General features: G+C 43.7%; 3 protein-coding genes across 3 annotated transcripts; 1 reads left to right on the top strand and 2 right to left on the bottom strand.

Moving 5' to 3' along the window:
* Window positions 1-251: 251 nt before the first annotated feature.
* LOC311227607 (glial fibrillary acidic protein-like) lies at window positions 252-2,117 on the top strand (the record flags this gene model as incomplete). The annotated part of the gene is made up of 1 exon (XM_084313329.1): window positions 252-2,117. One exon carries the CDS (start codon window positions 252-254, stop codon window positions 2,115-2,117), a length of 1,866 nt encoding a protein of 621 aa, XP_084169455.1.
* A 10,148-nt stretch (window positions 2,118-12,265) lies between these two features.
* LOC311227606 (desmin-like) lies at window positions 12,266-13,612 on the bottom strand (the record flags this gene model as incomplete). Its single annotated transcript, XM_084313328.1, has 1 exon — window positions 12,266-13,612. One exon carries the CDS (start codon window positions 13,610-13,612, stop codon window positions 12,266-12,268), a length of 1,347 nt encoding a protein of 448 aa, XP_084169454.1.
* A 7,049-nt stretch (window positions 13,613-20,661) lies between these two features.
* On the bottom strand, window positions 20,662-22,008 carry LOC311227605 (desmin-like; the record flags this gene model as incomplete). The annotated part of the gene is made up of 1 exon (XM_084313327.1): window positions 20,662-22,008. One exon carries the CDS (start codon window positions 22,006-22,008, stop codon window positions 20,662-20,664), a length of 1,347 nt encoding a protein of 448 aa, XP_084169453.1.
* Between the last annotated feature and the right edge of the window lie 4,009 nt (window positions 22,009-26,017).

The raw sequence follows: 26,017 nt of genomic DNA, 5'->3' as shown, positions 1-26,017 counted from the left end.
GACACTAGGTCCGCTAGTGTTAAAGATACGCCTTCAACAAGGTGACTGGCAATACCATAAAGCTTCTCACAGGACCCTGGTAGATATCTGGGTGGCAGGTCAGGCCATTCATGATGTAGTGGTTTGAGATTCCAGCAGTCTCAGCATATATGGTGTGTGGGATAGGCCGGACCGTGTGGGTATATAAAAGGAAGCTATACTGGAAGCAAGGACAGTTCAGCCACCCACAGAAGATCTGATCCTTTTCCATCATGAGTCGGAGCCCAGAAAGAATCTCCTCTTATCGCCGCCACTTCGTCGTGGGCAGCAGTTCTTCATTACTTCAAGTACGGGTGTCCAGTCCATCTCCCACTCGTCGTGTGACCGCTCGCCACCGATCTGCCAGCTATGGTGCCGGAGCGATGCACGCTGGAGTAGTGGGTCGCAGAACCGTCTCAACTAACCGCAAACTACCCGTGTCTGTCGGATTCGGAATGGAGGCTCCGATCGACTTGGACGCGGCGGCTGCCGAGAACAAACGGTTCCTGAGCACGCGTGGCGGTGAGCGGCAGGAGATGGTCGCGCTTAACGACCGACTGGCCGCCTACATCGAGAAAGTGCGGTCGCTGGAGCATCAGAACACGCTGTCCGAGTTAGAGATCGAAGCCCTCCGGAACCGGTATGAGAAGCCCTCGGGTCTGCGTCTGCTGTACGAGGAGCAACTTAAAGAGATGATGAGGATTGCAGAACAGGCGAGGGTCCAGCTAAACTTAGCTGTGGCTGTTAAGGGAGCTATGGCAGGTCACCTGGAGGCCATTAAAGTAAAATACGAAGAGGCGGTTAAGCAGAGAGAGCAGGCGGAGATGGACGTGGAATTATTTCGTCCAGATGTGGACAAGGCCACCTCCGCTTGCATTGCCCTGGAGAAACAGCTTGAGCAGCTACAGGCAGAGCTCGAGTTCCTTCAGAAGGTCCAGCGTCAGGAAATTGAGGATCTGATGAAACAGATCTATTCGGCCCAAGCCTTAGCCCAGAGTTCCTTTGCTATGCCTGACCTCGCATCCGCTCTCAAGCAAATCCAAAATCAGTACGATGACATTGCAGCCAAGAATTTACAGGAAATGGATGCCTGGTACAGCAGTAAGTTTGAAGACCTGAACAACAAGACATCGGGAAGCATCGACAAGGTCCGAAGTGTGAGGGAAGAGATGAACAGCGTCAAAAAGGAACTCCTAGATAAGCAGCGTGACCTGGAGGATCTCAAAACTAAAAATGATGCGTTAGAAGCTCAACTCCGTGAGACACAGGAGAGACATAAGAAGGAATTAGCAGATCTACAGGCGAGGATCAATGCTCTGACGATTGATCTGAAATCCACCAAAGAGAAAAGTGCTAAGCTTCTTCGGGAATATCAGGAACTTCTGAGAGTCAAGATGGCTTTAGAGATAGAGATCACGACTTACAGGACATTGATTGAGGGCGAGGACTCCCGGCTCACCGGCATGGTGGTGAAGAAGACCTTATCTCTTACTGCCAGTAGCAGCTTGAGTGTGTCAAGTGTAGGCATGAGCGTCTCCGTAGTAGGCATGTCTGGTGGAAGAGCTGAGGCGGGCGTGGCTAAAGGAAGAAGTGCTGGAGACGTGGCTAGAGGAGGCCTGGGCAGTGGCAGCCTCAGCGATGCAAATAATGGAAAAGATGAAGAAAGAAATGCAAAGGGCGATGGAGCAAAGGGCGATGGAGCAAATGGTGATGAAGAAAATGATGATGGAGAAAATGGCGATGTAGCAAATGGCGATGTAGCAAATGGTGATGGAGAAAATGATGATGGAGAAAATGGCGATGGAGCAAACAGCGATGAAGAAAATGGCGATGGAGCAAATAGCGATGGAGCAAACAGCGACGTAGCAAACGGCGATGGAAGCAACAGTCACAACGTGGACATCACTGACGGTGGTGCCGATGCCAGTGGAAATGGCCCTGCAGTTGATGTCACAGGTCCAGCGTGTGCTTCATGTGGCCACAGCTCTGGTAACGTCACCACCACCACCGACTACTACTCTGAGGGACAGGCCGTGGAAGTGATGGAGAGGAAGACGGTCCTCATCAGAACGGTGAAGACAGAGCTGGAGATGTTCTAGAGAGCGATGTTGTGGAGCAGACCATGGTCGTTAGTGGTGGTGCGGCTGACTCTGACATAGAGTAGGCTAAAATAAATAATAAATCTTGATGAGCCACATGGCTATACATATCTATACATTTTGGGGTGTAAAAAATCTGTACTGAAATGACAAGGCGCATCTCTGCATTTCGTATATTAGGTAGTTTATTAGGTATTAGAATTAGGTATAGGGCCTAATTTGTGTGCAAGTTCTCTCTCTCTCTACCTTGGATCAATGACAAAAGTATTTTTCAATTGTTTGTATTGAGCCGTACTGTATTGTACCCATTCTGCAATCTGTTAATACAAATGTCAATCAATAAAAAAAAATTAAGGAGCAGCAGTACTACTGCTGGCCATTCATCAACCGAGACATTGCTGATTGTTTTATTTTATATGACTATATACCAACTGCCGAGCCAGCCGTGTATCAATCTAGGATGTAATGATAACGTTACCACACTGACTGTGTCGATGGCTCTCTCAGTTACAGTGGGTGACAATATTGTCACAAGGAAAGATGAAATTACATACCTAGGTTCCATCCTAGAAGCAAATCTTTCCTGTGACAAAATGGCATCCAATGTAATCAAAAAAGTCAACCAACGAACTAGATTCTTGCACCGGATCTCCTCTCTGGTAAACAAGAATACCCTGAAGACTCTGGCAGGAGCACTCATTCAAGGGTACTACAACTATGCTTGCACCTCACCTCACCAAATTACAAACATCACAAAACAAACTGGTCAGACTACTACTTGACCTTACTCCTAGAACCCACCTCACCCCTGCCCACTTTGACTACCTAGGATGGCTTAGAGTAGACGACAGAGTACAGCAACTTGCAATGGGCCTGGTCTACAAGATACACTAAGATACCCATGTACTGTACATGTCAAAATACTTCCCAATACTTCCCAAAGGTCAGTGAATACCACGACCACAACACCAGAGGGAGCTCCACAAATCATGTTAAACCCAGATTCGGCTCAAACAAGGGACTAAACACGTTTTCCAATTATGCCACATCAATGTGGAACGCCCTACCCACAGCTGTAAAGGAATGTGAATACCCACCTTCAAAACCACTCTAAAAGAGCGCCTACGGGAGACTGCAATTCGAATCAAAATGCTTTGGTCTTTATGAGCCCCTGAGAATGTGCTTCATCCAGTAAAAAAAAGTAAAGGAGGAATAACACTATACAATATACAATATACAATACAAACTAAAGTACAATCTAAGTACAATATAAGTACAGTGAAAGACAATGAGGTACAAATGCAGACTTAATGAGGTACAACACTTTTAAGGCAAGGTGCAAATGCAAATGAGGAATGAATGTAGTGCATATCTTTTAATAATAGATGAATATAATGTAGTGTCAAAGTGTCTAAAGTGAGTGAACCTGTTCCACCCCAGGTGAAAATCTGCATAAAATGTATACCTAGGTAAATTGAATATTGCTCCACTTCTACAAGGGCTATTTGCATATTCTTGGTATCTAGGAACATCTATGGACCTCAATGAATGTATTCTCAGTGTCAGAAATATTGTGTCTATTACTAGGCTTGCTTAAATTGTGATGAAACAAAGGAAAATATGAATTATGATTTTTCTTTTCATCTTTGACAGTGAATAAAACCATGATAATAATGACCAAACTTAAAAAACTGCCACTGAGCTCATTCAGTACCCTCTTGAGATCATGTGTACAAAAGATCTAAGGAAATTAATAAAGGGAAGATGATCAAACTGAAGGTTCTGTATATACAGTACTGAATTCTCCCATCCGGACCAATGCAATTTGAAATATTATTATAGAATATAGAATATATGCTTATACATTACCTTATTATAGCCAATTCGCACATTTATATATATATACATATAGTATCTTTCAAATGGCCGAGTTCAATTTGGATATAGTATCACCAGGCTTGCATAATAACAGATACTGATATTTACTGTAATCGACTGTACTATTTTATTTCCCCCACAGTATAACCATTTTGAAACTAATTTCAGATCTAATTATTCCTACATGGTAACAATAGTGTGGGGAAACTGACTGCGTTTCAATATTTGTCAAAAACGTTACCTTTTGTAGCTTATTATCGCGAATCATAACAATTATTGACATAATTCATTCAGAACACTGAACTTTGAACCCCCATAGAACTTGCCAGGAAGTGTAGATCGGAGAAATTCCAACGCTGGCAGATAGCTAGCGATCTCCTCTACAAAATGGCTGCAAAAAAGCTTCAATTCCCATGGTTCAACATTTCCATTTCCGGTTCCGGGTCAAATTGGCGATCGCAAATAGAAAACTTAAAATGATATAAGTACACTTTTAACCTATTGCTAAACTATTGCCAACCTAACGTTTTACATTCTACATGTATTTGTGACATAGTAGTGATGTTAATACTTGAAAACGGTTGATTTTAAAATCACAAATTATTTTGCATCTTCATAAAAATATGCCTATAATTTAATAAGGTCAAAAGGGGTCGGTACCGACCCCGTCGAGTGGAACAGGTAAGGTGAGTGTTTGTTTAAAGTGAGTGTGTGCATGTGGATGTGTGTGCAATGAGTGTAGATGGATTGGTTGATGATGTTACATGGAGTCATTGAGCATCCTGATGGCCTGGGCCCAGGAGTTCAAAACATTGAATCCCTATCTGATTTTGGGTAGTTCAAAACCAAAAAACAGGATTAGGATCACTTTGATATCTGATGACAGATGATGGACTTTTTTTTGTTGAAGATATTTGTTCTTTGTGTAATCTAAATTACATTTGTGATTGACAATCTTTGTTGTGATACTTTTATGAGCATAAACATTTATGTCATCATCAGCATTTGGTTGAAAACAAAATAGGCCACCACAAATGTGACCAAAAGATAGAAAATGTAATTGATTTGCCATGAAGGCTAAAATTGTGTATTATTTCAGTTAACAAACTTTGCCATCTTATTTATATTGAAACATATTTTTAAATAAATTGTATAGTACATTTTGCTCTGGTAATCCACTGGAAATCCACCCCTCTTGTAAGGGTTCCCCCGGTCCTGCGTCACAACCCTCATCTGTCCATAGACAATTCCCACATCCCTCATCTGTCCATGGACAATTCCCACAACCCTCATCTGTCCATGGACAATTCCCACGCCTGAACTACGTCTCTCAACCACTAGGGGGACTAGTTCAGTGCATTCATCTTTGTTGTCTTTTATTTATTAATGTCCTGTCTGTCATCACCAACCTGCTGTGTGTTCATCTGTTGTCTTTACTGTGCCCCATTGTCTAATTTAGTTTTGTCTCCTTGTGTCTGTATCTATGTGCTGTTTGGTGTTGTCATGTTTCTGTATATTTCCCCTGTTACGTTTCATGTGTAGTCATTACCCAGCTGTGTGTCATCTCACTAATCATCCTCTTGTCTCTAATTAGTCCTTGTATATAAGTGTTGTCGATCCAGCTGTCCGTTGCTGGATCATTACCTTTTGTTTGTTGTTCACCGTCGTGAGGACTCTCTTAGTGTTGTGTTTATATCATTGTTTTCCGTGTGTCAATAAAGTGCACGTTATATCGAAAGAAGCAACCAACGCCTTCCGTCTCCTATCTATCCTGTTAAGTATCTCTCCGTTCTATACTGCAAACTGGGTTCCACACCACATCATGCCATCAAAGCGTTCCAACCGTAACACCCTCTGGTGGGATCAAAAAAAATCAATTTTTTTAGGATCAAACTGATCCAAATCCTGTGTTGTTGGTTTGAACTACCTGTTTTGAAGATTTGATCCAGATTAAAGCTAGGATTTGATTTCCTGATCTGATCGGATATCAAAGTGATCCTAATCCTGTTTTTTGGTTTTGAACTACCCAAAATCAGATAGGGATTAAAAGTTTTGAACTCCTGGGCCCAGGCTATGTAACATCATCAACCAATCCATCTACACTCATTGCACACACATCCACATCACACACTCACTTTAAACAAACACTCACCTTAACACTCACTTTACACACTTTAACACTACATTATATTCATCTATTATTAAAAGATATGCACTACATTCATTCCTCATTTGCATTTGCACCTTGCCTTAAAAGTGTTGTACCTCATTAAGTCTGCATTTGTACCTCATTGTCTTTCACTGTACTTAGATTGTACTTAGGTTGTACTTTAGTTTGTATTGTATATTGTATAGTGTTATTCCTCCTTTACTTTTTTTACTGGATGAAGCACATTCTCAGGGTCTCATAAAGAACAAAGCATTTTGATTCGAATTGCAGTCTCCCGTAGGCGCTCTTTTAGAGTGGTTTTGAAGGTGGGTAGTGATTCACATTCCTTTACAGCTGTGGGTAGGGCGTTGTTTGAGCCGAATCTGGGTTTAACAAGATTTGTGGAGCTCCATCTGGTGTTGTGGTCGTGGTATTCACTGACCTTTGGGAAGTATTGGGAAGTATTTTGACATGTACAGTACATGGGTATCTTAGTGTATCTTGTAGACCACAAGATAGACGTCAGCAAAACAAAAGATATGATTGTGGACTTCAGGAGGTCGGGGGTCAAGGACTACAGCCCCCTCAGCATCGACGGGGCACCGGTTGAGAGAGTGAACAGTTTCAAGTACCTCGGAGCCCACATATCCGAGGACTTGACATGGACCACACACATTGACAGTGTTGTGAAGAAGGCACGACAACGCCTCTACTTCCTCAGGCGCCTAAGGAAGTTCCAAGTCAGTCAGAAGATCCTTAGGAACTTCTACTCATGTACAATAGAGAGCATCCTGACTGGCAACATCACCTCCTGGTTTGGGAATAGCACTGCACAAGACCGTAGCAGACTACAAAGAGTGACACGTTCAGCCGAACGCACAATTGGAGGGGGGCTTCCCACCCTCCAGAACATTTACAACAAGCGGTGCAGGGGGAAGGCTAAGAGAATCATCAAGGACTCCAGCCACCCGAACAACTGCCTCTTTGAACTGCTGCGGTCAGGCAAGCGATACCGGAGTCTTAAGGCGAGCACAGAAAGACTCAGAAGAAGCTTCTATCCCCAGGCCATCAGGCTGCTAAACGAACAATAAACACTATGCAACAACCATCAAATGCACACAGCACACACACCCACACGCACACACTCACTTAAACAAACAACACACTGCAGCACCCACTCTCCACACTTTAGATCACACAAACACACTTTATATTTATTGATAAAGGATTTGCACTACAACTCGTACACCTACTGTAAATTGTACCTAAATTGCACCTCATCCCATTTCTGCCTTGCACTATATAGTATTGTATATTAGTACACTGCATAGTATTGTATATTATATGGTAACTCAGTTACGTCTATTCTGCATCGAACATTGTACATATGTCTATACTGAACACTGTGACCTAATTTTTTTTACTTCTAATTTACATGCTATACTATGTTATTTTATTTCATACTTATCTTGTCTTGCACAGTCTCTGGAGCGTAACAGTAAGAAGCATTTTGTATAAAAGTATTCTGTACTTCTGTATGACAACTATTAAAGAAACTTGGAACTTGAAACTTGAGACCAGGCCCATTGCAAGTTGCTGTACTCTGTCGTCTACTCTAAGCCATCCTAGGTAGACAAAGTGGGCAGGGGTGAGGTGGGTTCTAGGAGTAAGGTCAAGTAGTAGTCTGACCAATTTGTTTTGTGATGTTTGTAATCTTGTTTTTAGCGCCTTTGAGGTGCTTTGGTACCATGAGGTGCACGCATAGTCGTAGTGCCCTTGAATGAGTGCTCCTGCCAGAGTCTTCAGGGTATTCTTGTTTACCAGAGAGGAGATCCGGTACAAGAATCTAGTTCGTTGGTTGACTTTTTTTATTACATTGGTTGCCATTTTGCAGGGGTGTAAAAAGTACCCAGAAATTATACTTGAGTGAAAGTATGGGTACTGTCTCAAAATCTGACTCAAGTAAAAGTCAAAGTGTCTGGCTAAAAACACACTTGAGTAAAAGTAAAAAAGTCCTACTTTTAAATGTACTAAAAAGTAAAAGTAATTTTTTTTAAAGGGATAGACCATGGGTCTCAAACTCATTCCATCATCGGCCAAGTTTTCATTTTAACTATACATTGCACCAGGTGAGTTAGTTGAAGAGGTGAGCCAATTAGTGAAATCATCAGCTGGTGTTTAGGCAAGGCTGGAATGAAACCAAGCATACACTCTGCCCACAATGGAATGTGTTCTGCGATAGACAATGCTGAAATGAAAGAACAGAGGACACTTTTTTTGCATTAAAATTATTTAATGCACTTCTCCATTGAAGGTAAACTAACATGGACGGCATTCACATCACAGCATGAATAATATCATAATATTTAAAACAGAATGGTGTATCCTGAATAATATCACAATATTAACTACAGCATACTGGATTATCCTGAATAATATCACAATATTAAAGGCAGAATACTGGAGTACCCTGAATAATATCACTATATTAAAGACAGAATACTGGAGTACCCTGAATAATATCACAATATTAAAGACAGAATACTGGAGTACCCTGAATAATATCACAATATTAACCACAGCATAATGCGGATCTGACTGTCTATTCTTCTGATAGCAGGTGTTTAATCAAAGATCCCCGCTTTCTAGTGTTGCACAAGGACCAATCAGCATGGGTATGGGCGGGTTCATTTTCCATTGATGGGGATTTGATTGGCTGTTTACCTGCGGTCGCAGGATTAATAACGTTAACGTTAGTTCGGCCAGAGAAACAATTAAAATATACTAATTAAAATGGTTGGACCTGTGAGATTTGTACTTTGTACTTTGTAGGTCTGCATTTTAAATGTAAGGAGTAAAAAAGTATGTTTTTTTTCTCTGAAATGTAATGGAGTAAAAGTACAAAGTATACAAACCTAATAATACTCGAGTAAAGTACAAATCCCCCAAAACAGTACTTAAGTATTGTAACGAAGTACAATTACTCAAGTACTTTACACCCCTGCCATTTTGTCACAGGAAAGATTTGCTTCTAGGATGGAACCTAGGTATGTAATTTCGTCTTTCCTTGTGACAATATTGTCACCCACTGTAACTGAGAGAGCCATCGACACAGTCAGTGTGGTAACGTTATCATTACATCCTAGATTGATACACGGCTGGCTCGGCAGTTGGTAGTCATATAAAATAAAACAATCAGCAATGTCTCGGTTGATGAATGGCCAGCAGTAGTCTAACAGTACTGCTGCTCCATAATTTTTTTTTATTGATTGACATTTGTATTAACAGATTGCAGAATGGGTACAATACAGTACGGCTCAATACAAAGAATTGAAAAATACTTTTGTCATTGATCCAAGGTAGAGAGAGAGAACTTGTGTCGTATATTCTATACAATACCTAAGGTAATCTGCAGCACAATGAGGTTGCTAACTGGAAGGAGGAAAAGGAGAGTGATAGAAACATGGTCTTCTCCCCTGACTTAGTCAGATGAGAAATAAATGTGCAGTCCAGACAAAAGGAACTATATTTCAACTCAACTGATTTATTTGCCAAAGGGCCAAAGGTGGATAAGGCATCAGTTACACGCAGGAATTATTCAGCATAATACATGATTGTACAGAAGGTTTGATGAGGTTTATATAATCAAAATAGCCCAAACACGGTGGCTTCTTCACATCAAGACAGTTCTGCACATAAAATATAGTAGTCATGTTTATGTATGAAACGAGAATGTACTAAGCCATACACATGGGCACAACCTGGTCTAAGGTAGAAATCTGTACATGTTACACTAACCAACAATAATGAGTCCATGATTCTACTCACATGTATAACAGCACATTATCTGGTGGAGGGATGGAGGCTCAGCCGGACCCCCCTGGGGACGGGTCGGTGGGCTGGCCTCCTCTCTCTCTCCTCTACATTCTTATTTATACTCTGATTTCCCCCAATAGTAGCACATTATTCTAATAATACGTTGGTCCAATCAGCTTTCTTAATTCTATATATGGAGTTCTCCTCAGATAATCTTCTGGGGGAGGCGGTACGCCCCCCCCCTGATTTCCTCTGTGGGGGCTAGCTGGCCCCCCCTCCTCGATCTCCTTGCCGGTGTCTTCCTTCAGTGAACAGGGGGGGTCTGCTGGTGGCCCCCGTCGGTGTGGCCTCTTGATGAGTACAGAGGAGGGCGCTTTTGATGACCCCCCTCCTTGGCTGCTCAAGTCTCCTCTGAATGAATCCAACACTTTAACATTCCTTCATGTACCATTTTGATTTTCCAATGTACATGGTTTATGCAATGACCTATAGATCTCTCATATCACCCCAGTACAGTCATTGCTTCTAGGCTGATACCAGACATCATAGAAGACCACACCAACCTTTATTTACCAGATAATATAACTGTGATAAATATACCAGGATTTATAACAAGAGTGAAATAACACTATTACTTTCATACTCGGGTGACATTCTAAATGGTATTCTTCTTTGTAAGTTACCTTCTACATTGATATGGTTAATGTAATAAGTTACATATTTTAATACCAGATTTCCTATATAAAGTATACTGACTTAATAGTTCCTTGGATGTGTCTGCTAGTTAGAGTGAGTCACCGTTTCGTCTGTGGGGTGTGACTTATTTACATAGTCTTTGTTGTCCCCTGATTACATTAGCGTAGGGCTTTTTATGACCTGCAACTGTTCTCCTACATACAGTTTCGTAAGAAGTCATGAGAGGGGGTTGGTTTGGAATGTCTGTCTCTCCTACATTATGACTATCTATTTATTCACACATATTAGTTATGAAATTCAATGTCAATATCACCACACTCGCACACAAATTAGGCCCTATACCTAATTCTAATACCTAATAAACTACCTAATATACGAAATGCAGAGATGCCTTGTCATTTCAGTACAGAGTTTTTACAACCCAAAATGTATAGATATGTATAGCCATGTGGCTCATCAAGATTTATTATTTATTTTAGCCTACTCTATGTCAGAGTCAGCCGCACCACCACTAACGACCATGGTCTGCTCCACAACATCGCTCTCTAGAACATCTCCCTCCGTCTTCACCATTCTGATGAGGACAGTGAAGGAGAATGGAGATTCTTAAGGAAAAGCAGACAAGGCTGGTCTTAATTATTAGCGACAGAAGTTTTATTCAACTTAAAGCATTGGTTTAAGAGTACAGAACAGAATTGATACATAACCGAATTGATATAGAACAGAATTGATACGGAACAGAATTGATACAGAACCAAATTGATATAGAGCCGGCACCGGCAGAGAAGGAGGAAGAGAGAGACGTCCCTCCCCTTACATTGACATTTTATAGACATTCTAGAACAGTTGATCACATGACAAGTTTAACCAGGCGTATCCTCTCCCTAACATCATACGATCTCATGATCATGACCCAAATGCTTCTGCACGGGATGTCATTATGCCTTTGTTTGGTGCAGACAAACACAGCCCTCCACAGAGGCCTGTTAAAGTTAATATATTACAGAGTTCTGTGGGAGGCTGATATCGATAGTAACGATGTAATTATGATCTCATATGATATAGAAACTATACATTTTCCACTACAACAGTCTTCCTCTCCATCACTTCCACGGCCTGTCCCTCAGAGTAGCAGTAGTCGGTGGTGGTGACGTTACCAGAGCCGTGGCCACAGGAAGCACATGCTGGACCTGTGACGTTAACTGCAGGGCCATTTACACTGGCATCGGCACCACCGTCAGTGATGTCCACGTTGTGACTGTTGCTTCCATCGCCGTTTGCTCCATCGCCATTTTCTTCATCGCCGTTTGCTCCATCGCCATTTTCTTCGTCGCCATTTGCTCCTCCACTATTTGCTCCATCGCCATTTTCTTCATCGATGTTTGCTCCATCATCATTTTCTCCATCACCATTTGCTACATCGCCATTTTCTTCATCATCATTTGCTCCATCGCCATTTGCTCCACCACCATTTGCTCCATCATAATTTGCTCCATCACCATTTGCTCCATCGCCATTTGCTCCATTTCTTTCTTCATCTTTTCCATTATTTGCATCGCTGAGGCTGCCACTGCCCAGGCCTCCTCCAGCCACGTCTCCAGCACTTCCTTTAGCCACGCCCGCCCTCAGCTCTTCCACCAGACATGCCTACTACGGAGACGCTCATGCCTACACTTGACACTACACTCAAGCTGCTGCTGGCAGTAAGAGATAAGGTCTTCTTCACCGTGCCGGTGAGCCGGGAGTCCTCGCCCTCAATCAATTTCCTGTAAGTTGTGATCTCTATCTCTAAAGCCATCTTGACTCTCAGAAGTTCCTGATATTCCCGAAGAAGCTTAGCACTTTTCTCTTTGGTGGATTTCAGATCAATCGTCAGAGCGTCGATCCTCGCCTGTAGATCCGCTAATTCCTTCTTATATCTCTCCCGTGTCTCACGGAGTTGAGCTTCTAAAGCGTCGTTTTTAGTTTTGAGAGCCTCCAGGTCACGCTCCTTATCTAGGATTTCCCTTTTGACGCTATTCATCTCTTCCCTCACACTTCGGACCTTGTCGATGCTTCCCGATGTCTTGTTGTTCAGGTCTTCAAACTTACTGCTGTACCAGGCATCCATTTCCTGTAAATTCTTGGCTGCAATGTCATCGTACTGATTTTGGATTTGCTTGAGAGCGGATGCGAGGTCAGGCATAGCAAAGGAACTCTGGGCTAAGGCTTGGGCCGAATAGATCTGTTTCATCAGATCCTCAATTTCCTGACGCTGGACCTTCTGAAGGAACTCGAGCTCTGCCTGTAGCTGCTCAAGCTGTTTCTCCAGGGCAATGCGAGCGGAGGTGGCCTTGTCCACATCCGGACGAAATAATTCCACGTCCATCTCCGCCTGCTCTCTCTGCTTAACCGCCTCTTCGTATTTGACTTTAATGGCCTCCAGGTGACCTGCCATAGCTCCCTTAACAGCCACAGCTAAGTTGAGCTGGACCCTCGCCTGTTCTGCGATCCTCATCATCTCTTTAAGTTGCTCCTCGTACAGCAGACGCAGACCCGAGGGCTTCTCATACCGGTTCCGGAGGGCTTCGATCTCTAACTCGGACAGCGTGTTCTGATGCTCCAGCGACCGCACTTTTTCGATGTAGGCGGCCAGTCGGTCGTTAAGCGCGACCATCTCCTGCCGCTCACCGCCGCGCGTGCTCAGGAACTGTTTGTTCTCGGCAGCCGCCGCGTCCAAGTCGATCGGAGCCTCCATTCCGAATCCGACAGACATGGGTAGTTTGCGGTTAGCTGAGACGGTTCTGCGACTCACTACTCCAGCATGCATCGCTCCGGCACCATAGCTGGCAGATCGGTGGCGAGCGGTCACACGACGAGTGGGAGATGGACTGGACACCCGTACTTGAAGTAATGAAGAACTGCTGCCCACGAAGTGGCGGCGATAAGAGGAGATTCTTTCTGGGCTCCGACTCATGATGGAAAAGGATCAGATCTTCTGTGGGTGGCTGAACTGTCCTTGCTTCCAGTATAGCTTCCTTTTATATACCCACACGGTCCGGCCTATCCCACACACCATATATGCTGAGACTGCTGGAATCTCAAACCACTACATCATGAATGGCCTGACCTGCCACCCAGATATCTACCAGGGTCCTGTGAGAAGCTTTATGGTATTGCCAGTCACCTTGTTGAAGGCGTATCTTTAACACTAGCGGACCTAGTGTCCTTCTTTGAAATGCGGTGTGGTCGAACAACTCAACAGAATGAAGCCTTCCCTACCCGGTCGACTATCTCTAAAAATGGTCCCCAGAGAGATGAGGAGACTGATATACATTTAGTCTCTCTGTGTGTCAGTTTTGGAGTTGTTGGAAGTTATATTTCTTCACTTTTGATGGAGCTAGACTAGCTGCCACCTACTGCGTCCAGACATTGTGCTAAGCTAAGTTAGTTAAGAAGGCCTCTCAAATAGTTGAGGACAAGACACACACCCTTCATACCCATTACAAACTAATGCCCTCAGGCTGCCGATACAGAGCTTCAACACGGAATAAAAGGGGCTTAGTTAGCTTCGTGCCTACCTCCATCAGACTCCCTTCCACCTGATGGACACATAACATCTGTATTATTATTATTTATTATTTATAAACTTAACTCATTAGTGGCCAATAACGGGTAAACTCGTTATTGCCCGCCAGCGCAGGATTTGTAATTAATTCATCTAATTAATCGCATTTTAATCAAATAACCACCGGTCTTGTTTACTGTCCCATCTTTATTCTTTTTTAAATTGAACTTGCCGTTCAAAGGTCCCAGCAGTTTGAGGCACGCATCATGTTCCAGCAAATTCCTGTGTTTGTTTGTTTGATAGACAACGTACAGTACGTATGTGGAAGGAAGTGGCGTAGCCAAAAGTGAGTGTAGTCTTTTGAAGGAAGAGACGCAGGGCTTTCGATGGGCTTTCGAATTTCGAAAGACTACACTACCCAGCTCACGCCAGCCCCTGTCAATCAGCTGACTTCTGGATTTACTTTTTTATTTCTCTTATTTTTCGGGGATTATCTCCCACAAACCTGAATGTTATTGCCATAAAACAGAACGCAGTTAGTTTCTCTACCTTTCTGTGAATGTCTAGCAAAAAACGGCATTGCAATCTGATGAAAAATGGTGGAGAAATTTCCATTATAAAAAAGTGTACTTACAGTAGATTTCATTCAGGGTTTGTTTATCATGCCTGGTGATACTAAATCCAGATTGAACTCTGACATTGGAAAGGGGAGATTCTGCCCGATCCATAGATGTGTGCGACTTGGCCATAATAACGTAACTTATAGGCCTAATATTCTATAATCATATTTCAAATTGCATGTGTCCGGATGGCAGAATTCAGTACTGTATCTACAAAACCTTCTGTTTAATCATCTTCCCTTTATTAATTTGCTTAGATTTTTCAGGTCTGGTAAATTTGAGCATGGTGTTATTCACAGTCAAAGAAATATATATATATATTTTTATTGAATTGATATTCTCAAGAATCAAGAGGTTTATTTGTCACATACATACCAGGGCATACAGTGTGGCATTGCCCGCATTGATTGTGCAAAATACAATAATAAAATAGGCATAAAAAAAATTAAATAGATAAGACACAAGATATGCATGGTAAAAAATACATGCTAGGTTCCTGAGAAACTGGTTCTTATATACACTACTATGCAATATACAATTTACAATGTTAACTCTTAATGTATCTAAACTATACAGTACCTCCTTCTTTTAAAGTGTTTCTAAAGATTCTATTTTTTAAAGTGTTTGAGCCCAGCCTACAGTATTCGTGGTGAGTGCCTTGCCCACTGCACCACATAGCCGCCCTCTAGCTCATGTGTATTTCCGAAAAAAAGAACGGCGTTCCCTATGATATTTCCCCGCGGCTGATGGTCACTAGAATTTCACAATAATACAACAATAACCTACACATATTCGGCATTCACTCCTAACCACTAACAGACATCCATCAAATACATATAATTAGCGAAACACATTATCTTAGTTATAAACATCCATTAATTTCCAGTGCTTTGCACAATGTATTTCCCAACCTAAACACCCACTTGTTACATAACTTTTTCCAATAGTTTCCCCGCGCTCATTTTTATCGCAATAAGAGCGTCCGTATTACAATACACGCAATAAACAATTACATTGTAAACAGCCTAATTAAACAATTTGTTGCAAAGAGCTCACTGTACCCGTTTGTCGCGGCGTAACATAGTGAAATAAACGCCCAAGCTAAACACGTTCTATCGGGATCTTCGCCGATCCTTGCCTTCTGAAATCAACCTTCTCATGGTTAACAGGCAAGCCCCGCATCCCCCTATCAACCCTTAATAACGGATCGATTATGGTTGGAACAGCTGATATCCCTCAGAGAAAATCCCCTCCCCGTAGAAATACCGGGGTCCGGCTAAACTGGGTGATATTTTCAAAAGCTTACGTGTCAGCTTCGGAAGGCCCCCTCGTTCGCTCATTTTACCACTACGTTAATATCCCACGACCCGTAACGAACACATCATATCGGCGCTTTCCTTACATATCCATCTGATCCCGTGATCTGTACAGTTGTGGACCAGAGCCTGAAAGTCCCATCCACGTCTATGCCGACGTTCTATGCTGCCGCTTCCTGCCGCTTGAGATGCGCCAGTAAGCGGAGGCCCGGCGTTATCCCAGCAATCGCACACTCTCATAATCCACTCACTGTACAGTACTCGAAAAAAATAACTCATCATACCTTATACACCCCTGAAAGACATGGCCTGTCTGATGATCCACGGTGTATACTACCGTACTTCCCGAACGCATAAACGAATTTGGCCACGATCAAGAGCCATTCGTCAAGCGCAGCACGGTTCTATCAATTACCGAGTGGCGTCCTGGACACGTGAATATTTTAGGCAACCAACTTGTGTTTATCGTTTCTCTGATTGGCCAATACGCCCATGTGACCACGGCAGCGCGAGAGAGCGGCAATGCGGAAATAGGCTGTCTATTGCCATTCTCTAAGTCAAACTCTAACCTTAACCAGCTCCTTAACAGCGCCTAAACTTAACCCTTCCAACCTTAAGCAACTCCGAAACAATGCCTAACCTTAACCAACTCCGAAACAATGCCTAAACTTAACCGGCGAAATGAATGCACATTAAAAAATATTGCCATTCTCTAAGTCAAACTCTAACCTTAACCAGCTCCTTAACAGCGCCTAAACTTAACCCTTCTAACCTTAAGCAACTCCGAAACAATGCCTAACCTTAACCAACTCCGAAACAATGCTTAAAGTTATGCCTAAACTTAACGGCGAAAGAATGCGAATGCACGTAAAAAAAAGAAAAAAAAAAGAAATTGAAGGGAATCAAACTAGCGAGCAACGAGCCGTAGGTTCCACAGCCATGCAGCTTTGCCAATTGAGCTATTTCTGGATACTGAATAAGGGGCGGTTACTGGCATATAATGAGCTCCGCTCTGCTGCTGCCGCGTCGCCGCGGGGGCGTGGCTAGACGCAAGTTGGGCGTGGTTAGACACAAGTTGGTTGCCTTTAATATTTAGGCGTCCTGGACGTCCCCGCTTTAAATTGACTCCTGCACAATATGACCTGTCGAACGTCATGCATCCCTGCTACCCCATCATCCTCTCCTCCCAGACGGATTCCTCCGTCTCGGCGAGATCCTTATGAGGTCATCGCGGGGCTTCCCCACAATCTTTTTAAACAACAACAAAAAAATAAAAAATACTATCCCCCTGTTCGCAAAGGCCTGGCACAAAATACGCTGCCCGTACTTATTGCAATAAACCCCAATCGAGCAGGCCGAAAACGGCCTCCTGTTTCTGAATAACCACACAATCATCAAAAAGCTCATGATTGCATATTTACTGAACAACAAGCGCGTTCCCTTCACCTTTGGACAGTCTAACCTAATCACCACTCCACCATTCCTGTACGCAAAGAATATATTCACCTCGGGCCCCAACTAGTGGCTACACGACCAACTTTTGCACTCCTCCCTCGTTCCTCCATCCAGACAGCAAACTCTGCACTGTAAACCCCTTGTAATGAACGCACCAACCTCCGGCTTTTTTTCTGGATGTCCCCAACGTGCAGGCAGGGGCCGTGCGGAGCTGAGCAGCTAGCCACACAAAACCCACCGCACATCTTTAGGGGGGGGGGCAGCACAGAGCGGGTTGAACGGCACCATTTCTGTCGTATATTCTATACAATACCTAAGGTAATCTGCAGCACAATGAGGTTGCTAACTGGAAGGAGGAAAAGGAGAGTGATAGAAACATGGTCTTCTCCCCTGACTTAGTCAGATGAGAAATAAACGTGCAGTCCAGACAAAAGGAACTATATTTCAACTCAACTGATTTATTTGCCAAAGGGCCAAAGGTGGATAAGGCATCAGTTACACACAGGAATTATTCAGCATAATACATGATTGTACAGAAGGTTTGATGAGGTTTATATAATCAAAATAGCCCAAACACGGTGGCTTCTTCACATCAAGACAGTTCTGCACATAAAATATAGTAGTCATGTTTATGTATGAAACGAGAATGTACTAAGCCATACACATGGGCACAACCTGGTCTAAGGTAGAAATCTGTACATGTTACTCTAACCAACAATAATGAGTCCATGATTCTACTCACATGTATAACAGCACATTCTCTGGTGGAGGGATGGAGGCTCAGCCGGACCCCCCTGGGGACGGGTCGGTGGGCTGGCCTCCTCTCTCTCTCCTCTACATTCTTATTTATACTCTGATTTCCCCCAATAGTAGCACATTATTCTAATAATACGTTGGTCCAATCAGCTTTCTTAATTCTATATATGGAGTTCTCCTCAGATAATCTTCTGGGGGAGGCGGTCCGCCCCCCCCCCCCCTGATTTCCTCTGTGGGGGCTAGCTGGCCCCCCCCTCCTCGATCTCCTTGCCGGTGTCTTCCTTCAGTGAACAGTGGGGGTCTGCTGGTGGCCCCCGTCGGTGTGGCCTCTTGATGAGTACAGAGGAGGGCGCTTTTGATGACCCCCCTCCTTGGCTGCTCAAGTCTCCTCTGAATGAATCCAACACTTTAACATTCCTTCGTGTACCATTTTGATTTTCCAATGTACATGGTTTATGCAATGACCTATACATCTCTCATATCACCCCAGTACAGTCATTGCTTCTAGGCTGATACCAGACATCATAGAAGACCACACCAACCTTTATTTACCAGATAATATAACTGTGATAAATATACCAGGATTTATAACAAGAGTGAAATAACACTATTACTTTCATACTCGGGTGACATTCTAAATGGTATTCTTCTTTGTAAGTTACCTTCTACATTGATATGGTTAATGTAATAAGTTACATATTTTAATACCAGATTTCCTATATAAAGTATACTGACTTAATAGTTCCTTGGATGTGTCTGCTAGTTAGAGTGAGTCACTGTTTCGTCTGTGGGGTGTGACTTATTTACATAGTCTTTGTTGTCCCCTGATTACATTAGCGTGGGGCTTTTTATGACCTGCAACTGTTCTCCTACATACAGTTTCGTAAGAAGTCATGAGAGGGGGTTGGTTTGGAATGTCTGTCTCTCCTACATTATGACTCTCTATTTATTCACACATATTAGTTATGAAATTCAATGTCAATATCACCACACTCGCACACAAATTAGGCCCTATACCTAATTCTAATACCTAATAAACTACCTAATATACGAAATGCAGAGATGCCTTGTCATTTCAGTACAGAGTTTTTACACCCCAAAATGTATAGATATGTATAGCCATGTGGCTCATCAAGATTTATTATTTATTTTAGCCTACTCTATGTCAGAGTCAGCCGCACCACCACTAACGACCATGGTCTGCTCCACAACATCGCTCTCTAGAACATCTCCCTCCGTCTTCACCATTCTGATGAGGACAGTGAAGGAGAATGGAGATTCTTAAGGAAAAGCAGACGAGGCTGGTCTTAATTATTATCGACAGAAGTTTTATTCAACTTAAAGCATTGGTTTAAGAGTACAGAACAGAATTGATACATAACCGAATTGATATAGAACAGAATTGATACAGAACAGAATTGATACAGAACCAAATTGATATAGAGCCGGCGCCGGCAGAGAAGGAGGAAGAGAGAGACGTCCCTCCCCTTACATTGACATTTTATAGACATTCTAGAACAGTTGATCACATGACAAGCTTAACCAGGCGTATCCTCTCCCTAACATCATACGATCTCATGATCATGACCCAAATGCTTCTGCACGGGATGTCATTATGCCTTTGTTTGGTGCAGACAAACACAGCCCTCCACAGAGGCCTGTTAAAGTTAATATATTACAGAGTTCTGTGGGAGGCTGATATCGATAGTAACGATGTAATTATGATCTCATATGATATAGAAACTATACATTTTCCACTACAACAGTCTTCCTCTCCATCACTTCCACGGCCCGTCCCTCAGAGTAGCAGTAGTCGGTGGTGGTGACGTTACCAGAGCCGTGGCTACAGGAAGCACATGCTGGACCTGTGACGTTAACTGCAGGGCCATTTCCACTGGCATCGGCACCACCGTCAGTGATGTCCACGTTGTGACTGTTGCTTCCATCGCCGTTTGCTCCATCGCCGTTTGCTCCATCGCCGTTTGCTCCATCGCCATTTTCTTCATCGCCGTTTGCTCCATCGCCATTTTCTTCATCGCCGTTTGCTCCATCGCCATTTTCTTCATCGATGTTTGCTCCATCATCATTTTCTCCATCACCATTTGCTACATCGCCAATTTCTTCATCATCATTTGCTCCATCGCCATTTGCTCCTCCACTATTTGCTCCATCATAATTTGCTCCATCGCCATTTGCTCCATCGCCATTTGCTCCATCGCCATTTGCTCCATTTCTTTCTTCATCTTTTCCATTATTTGCATCGCTGAGGCTGCCACTGCCCAGGCCTCCAGCCACGTCTCCAGCACTTCCTTTAGCCACGCCCGCCCTCAGCTCTTCCACCAGACATGCCTACTACGGAGACGCTCATGCCTACACTTGACACTACACTCAAGCTGCTGCTGGCAGTAAGAGATAAGGTCTTCTTCACCGTGCCGGTGAGCCGGGAGTCCTCGCCCTCAATCAATTTCCTGTAAGTTGTGATCTCCATCTCTAAAGCCATCTTGACTCTCAGAAGTTCCTGATATTCCCGAAGAAGCTTAGCACTTTTCTCTTTGGTGGATTTCAGATCGATCGTCAGAGCGTCGATCCTCGCCTGTAGATCCGCTAATTCCTTCTTATGTCTCTCCTGTGTCTCACGGAGTTGAGCTTCTAAGGCATCATTTTTAGTTTTGAGAGCCTCCAGGTCACGCTCCTTGTCTAGGAGTTCCTTTTTGACGCTATTCATCTCTTCCCTCACACTTCGGACCTTGTCGATGCTTCCCGATGTCTTGTTGTTCAGGTCTTCAAACTTACTGCTGTACCAGGCATCCATTTCCTGTAAATTCTTGGCTGCAATGTCATCGTACTGATTTTGGATTAGCTTGAGAGCAGATGCGAGGTCAGGCATAGCAAAGGAACTCTGGGCTAAGGCTTGGGCCGAATAGATCTGTTTCATCAGATCCTCAATTTCCTGACGCTGGACCTTCTGAAGGAACTCGAGCTCTGCCTGTAGCTGCTCAAGCTGTTTCTCCAGGGCAATGCGAGCGGAGGTGGCCTTGTCCACATCTGGACGAAATAATTCCACGTCCATCTCCGCCTGCTCTCTCTGCTTAACCGCCTCTTCGTATTTTACTTTAATGGCCTCCAGGTGACCTGCCATAGCTCCCTTAACAGCCACAGCTAAGTTGAGCTGGACCCTCGCCTGTTCTGCAATGCTCATCATCTCTTTAAGTTGCTCCTCGTACAGCAGACGCAGACCCGAGGGCTTCTCATACCGGTTCCGGAGGGCTTCGATCTCTAACTCGGACAGCGTGTTCTGATGCTCCAGCGACCGCACTTTCTCGATGTAGGCAGCCAGTCGGTCGTTAAGCGCGACCATCTCCTGCCGCTCACTGCCGCGTGTGCTCAGGAACTGTTTGTTCTCGGCAGCCGCCGCGTCCAAGTCGATCGGAGCCTCCATTCCGAATCCGACAGACATGGGTAGTTTGCGGTTAGCTGAGACGGTTCTGCGACTCACTACTCCAGCATGCATCGCTCCGGCACCATAGCTGGCAGATCGGTGGCGAGCGGTCACACGACGAGTGGGAGATGGACTGGACACCCGTACTTGAAGTAATGAAGAACTGCTGCCCACGAAGTGGCGGCGATAAGAGGAGATTCTTTCTGGGCTCCGACTCATGATGGAAAAGGATCAGATCTTCTGTGGGTGGCTGAACTGTCCTTGCTTCCAGTATAGCTTCCTTTTATATACCCACACGGTCCGGCCTATCCCACACACCATATATGCTGAGACTGCTGGAATCTCAAACCACTACATCATGAATGGCCTGACCTGCCACCCAGATATCTACCAGGGTCCTGTGAGAAGCTTTATGTATTGCCAGTCACCTTGTTGAAGGCGTATCTTTAACACTAGCGGACCTAGTGTCCTTCTTTGAAATGCGGTGTGGTCGAACAACTCAACAGAATGAAGCCTTCCCGACCCGGTCGACTATCTCTAAAAATGGTCCCCAGAGAGATGAGGAGACTGATATACCTTTAGTCTCTCTGTGTGTCAGTTTTGGAGTTGTTGGAAGTTATATTTCTTCACTTTTGATGGAGCTAGACTAGCTGCCACCTACCAGACATTGTGCTAAGCTAAGTTAGCTAAGAAGGCCTCTCAAATAGTTGAGGACAACACACACACCCTTCACACCCATTACAAACTAATGCCCTCAGGCTGCCGATACAGAGCTTCAACACGGAATAAAATGGGGCTTAGTTAGCTTCATGCCTACCTCCATCAGACTCCCTTCCACCTGATGGACACATAACATCTGTATTATTATTATTTATAAACTTAACTCATTAGACATTAAACACTTTTTAACACTACACAATATTTATCTATTTATTAATAAAAGATTTGCACTATACGTCTTTACCTTACCGGCTTTACCTTACTGTCACTTATATGACAAATATACACATCCATTTTATCATGTCTTGTCACCCATTTGTCAGATATTGCACCAACATTTTAGGCTAAACAATTAGATTAGATTAGATTAGATTAGATTAGATTCCATTTGATTCGATTCAATGTTTATTAGATTCGATTTGATTCAATTAGATTTAGATGAGATTAGATGCGATCTAGATTAGATTCCATTTAGATTTAGATTCAGATTTAGATTAGATTAGATAAATTCAGATTTAGATTAGATTAGATTTAGATTAACGTTAGATTAGATTAGATTCAAATGTATTGGCGTCATACAGCAGAAGTACAGTACAACGAAAATAAATTCTGTTTTATTTTATATTATTATATTATATTATTTTGATTTACACCAACATTCAGAGAACTATGAAATACCTTTCATAACTCTGAACTAGGAAAGACTGCTTCTTCCTTTCGATGCTTCCAACACCTGGGATTCCCTCCAGCTGACCCGGAAGCTGAAGGTTCTATCTCCTCTTGCTGTATTTAAGAGTATGATCTCCACGGGCGTGTCGACTTTAATGTCTTAGCTGGTTTTTAGTGTTTATTCTCACGTGTGAAATTGCTGATAAACCTGTGTTCTGTAAGCTTGTCGCGGCTGCAAATGAACGTAACCTCAGTGTCTGACACATAGTAGACACCTATCTCTAATGTGAGTAGCAGCACATTGTCCTTTCTGTCAGAGAGCTGGTAAGATTGAAGGCCAAACCTCCCAGTTATACAGAGTATACACTCTTAACCACAATGTCACTGAGCCAGTAAACCGTGAGATATTGGAGGTGTTAGTCTGTCCTTTGTGCATGGCAGCCTTTTAGTTGAGCAAATGGAGAGAGTGGCAGCATAGTAGACAGTCAATCACTGCTCGGAGAGCATCTGAGAAGGGAACAGAGAGGAGGGAAATGTATGGTGGACAAGGTTCAAAGACGGAAATCACTCAAACCACCCGTGAGGATGACTTCCCAGTCGAGCACATTCATCTACAACACGGCCACCGGTAGGATCGTCGTCGTGTATTTCTCACGCAAATTATCTCATAACTACGAACCTGCGGGTGACACATCAACGAGTGAGGAAAGAAAAGCCTGAGATGTTTTCGCAGCTCAGTACGTTGTAGCTCAGTACGTTGTAGCTCGGTACGTTGTAGCTCGGTACGTTGTAGCTCAGTACGCTGTAGCTCAGTACGTTGTAGCTCAGTATGTTGTAGCTCAGTACGTTGTAGCTCAGTACGTTGTAGCTCAGTACGTTGTAGCTCGGTACGTTGTAGCTCAGTACGCTGTAGCTCAGTACGTTGTAGCTCAGTACGCTGTAGCTCAGTACGCTGTAGCTCGGTACGTTGTAGCTCAGTACGTTGTAGCTCAGTACGTTGTAGCTCAGTACGTTGTAGCTCAGTACGTTGTAGCTCGGTACATTGTAGCTCAGTACGCTGTAGCTCAGTACGCTGTAGCTCAGTACGTTGTAGCTCAGTACGTTGTAGCTCAGTACGTTGTAGCTCGGTACGTTGTAGCTCGGTACGTTGTAGCTCAGTACGCTGTAGCTCAGTATGTTGTAGCTCAGTACGTTGTAGCTCAGTACGCTGTAGCTCGGTACGCTGTAGCTCAGTACGTTGTAGCTCAGTACGTTGTAGCTCAGTACGTTGTAGCTCAGTACGTTGTAGCTCAGTACGTTGTAGCTCAGTACGTTGTAGCTCAGTACGCTGTAGCTCAGTACGTTGTAGCTCAGTACGTTGTAGCTCGGTACGCTGTAGCTCAGTACGTTGTAGCTCAGTACGTTGTAGCTCAGTACGCTGTAGCTCAGTACGCTGTAGCTCAGTATGTTGTAGCTCAGTACGCTGTAGCTCAGTACGTTGTAGCTCAGTATGTTGTAGCTCAGTACGCTGTAGCTCAGTATGTTGTAGCTCAGTACGCTGTAGCTCAGTACGTTGTAGCTCAGTACGCTGTAGCTCAGTACGTTGTAGCTCAGTACGCTGTAGCTCGGTACGCTGTAGCTCAGTACGTTGTAGCTCAGTACGTTGTAGCTCAGTACGCTGTAGCTCAGTACGTTGTAGCTCAGTATGTTGTAGCTCAGTACGCTGTAGCTCAGTACGCTGTAGCTCAGTACGTTGTAGCTCGGTACGTTGTAGCTCGGTACGTTGTAGCTCAGTACGTTGTAGCTCAGTACGTTGTAGCTCAGTACGTTGTAGCTCAGTACGCTGTAGCTCAGTACGTTGTAGCTCAGTACGCTGTAGCTCAGTACGTTGTAGCTCAGTATGCTGTAGCTCAGTACGTTGTAGCTCAGTACGTTGTAGCTCAGTACGCTGTAGCTCAGTACGTTGTAGCTCAGTACGTTGTAGCTCAGTACGCTGTAGCTCAGTACGTTGTAGCTCAGTACGTTGTAGCTCAGTACGTTGTAGCTCAGTACGTTGTAGCTCAGTACGTTGTAGCTCAGTACGCTGTAGCTCAGTACGTTGTAGCTCAGTACGTTGTAGCTCAGTACGTTGTAGCTCAGTACGCTGTAGCTCAGTACGTTGTAGCTCAGTACGTTGTAGCTCAGTACGTTGTATCTCAGTACGCTGTAGCTCAGTACGTTGTAGCTCAGTACGTTGTAGCTCAGTACGTTGTAGCTCAGTACGTTGTAGCTCAGTACGCTGTAGCTCAGTACACTGTAGCTCAGTACGTTGTAGCTCAGTACACTGTAGCTCAGTACGTTGTAGCTCAGTACGTTGTAGCTCAGTACGCTGTAGCTCAGTACGCTGTAGCTCAGTACGCTGTAGCTCAGTACGTTGTAGCTCAGTACGTCCAGCAGGAATCCATATCTAAAAGATAGATATTAGCAACCTCTCAGTGAACAGGATAATGCGGTTTAGTCTGTAGGCTTCTCCCCTCATGTATAACATGACGGTTATATGAGTTGGCTTTAGGTGCAGCTCCACGCCTACAGACACCTGATTGACGTGCTCCCGCTGACATCCAAATGTTTGTTGGATTTTGTTGGATTTTGTTGGATTTGATTGGATTTTAATGGATTTTTAGCACGGAATTATACTACCAGTTGATAAGATCAGCCTACTTGTTTTTATCGCTGTTTTTATCGCTGTTTTTACTCTTTTAGTTGTATACGCAACACCACTGTTTGTACACTTGAGAGACTGAGTTAACTTACCTGTTGTTGTTAGCCTGGAGATAGGCTATCCGGGCTTGGTCATGGTGGCCACAGATGAACTATCAGG

This window comes from Notolepis coatsorum (assembly GCF_963971535.1).
Source record: "Notolepis coatsorum genome assembly, chromosome: 4".
NCBI lineage: Eukaryota > Metazoa > Chordata > Actinopteri > Aulopiformes > Paralepididae > Notolepis > Notolepis coatsorum.
Note: the sequence above shows the minus strand (reverse complement) of the source record. Positions and strands in the feature narration are given on the sequence as shown.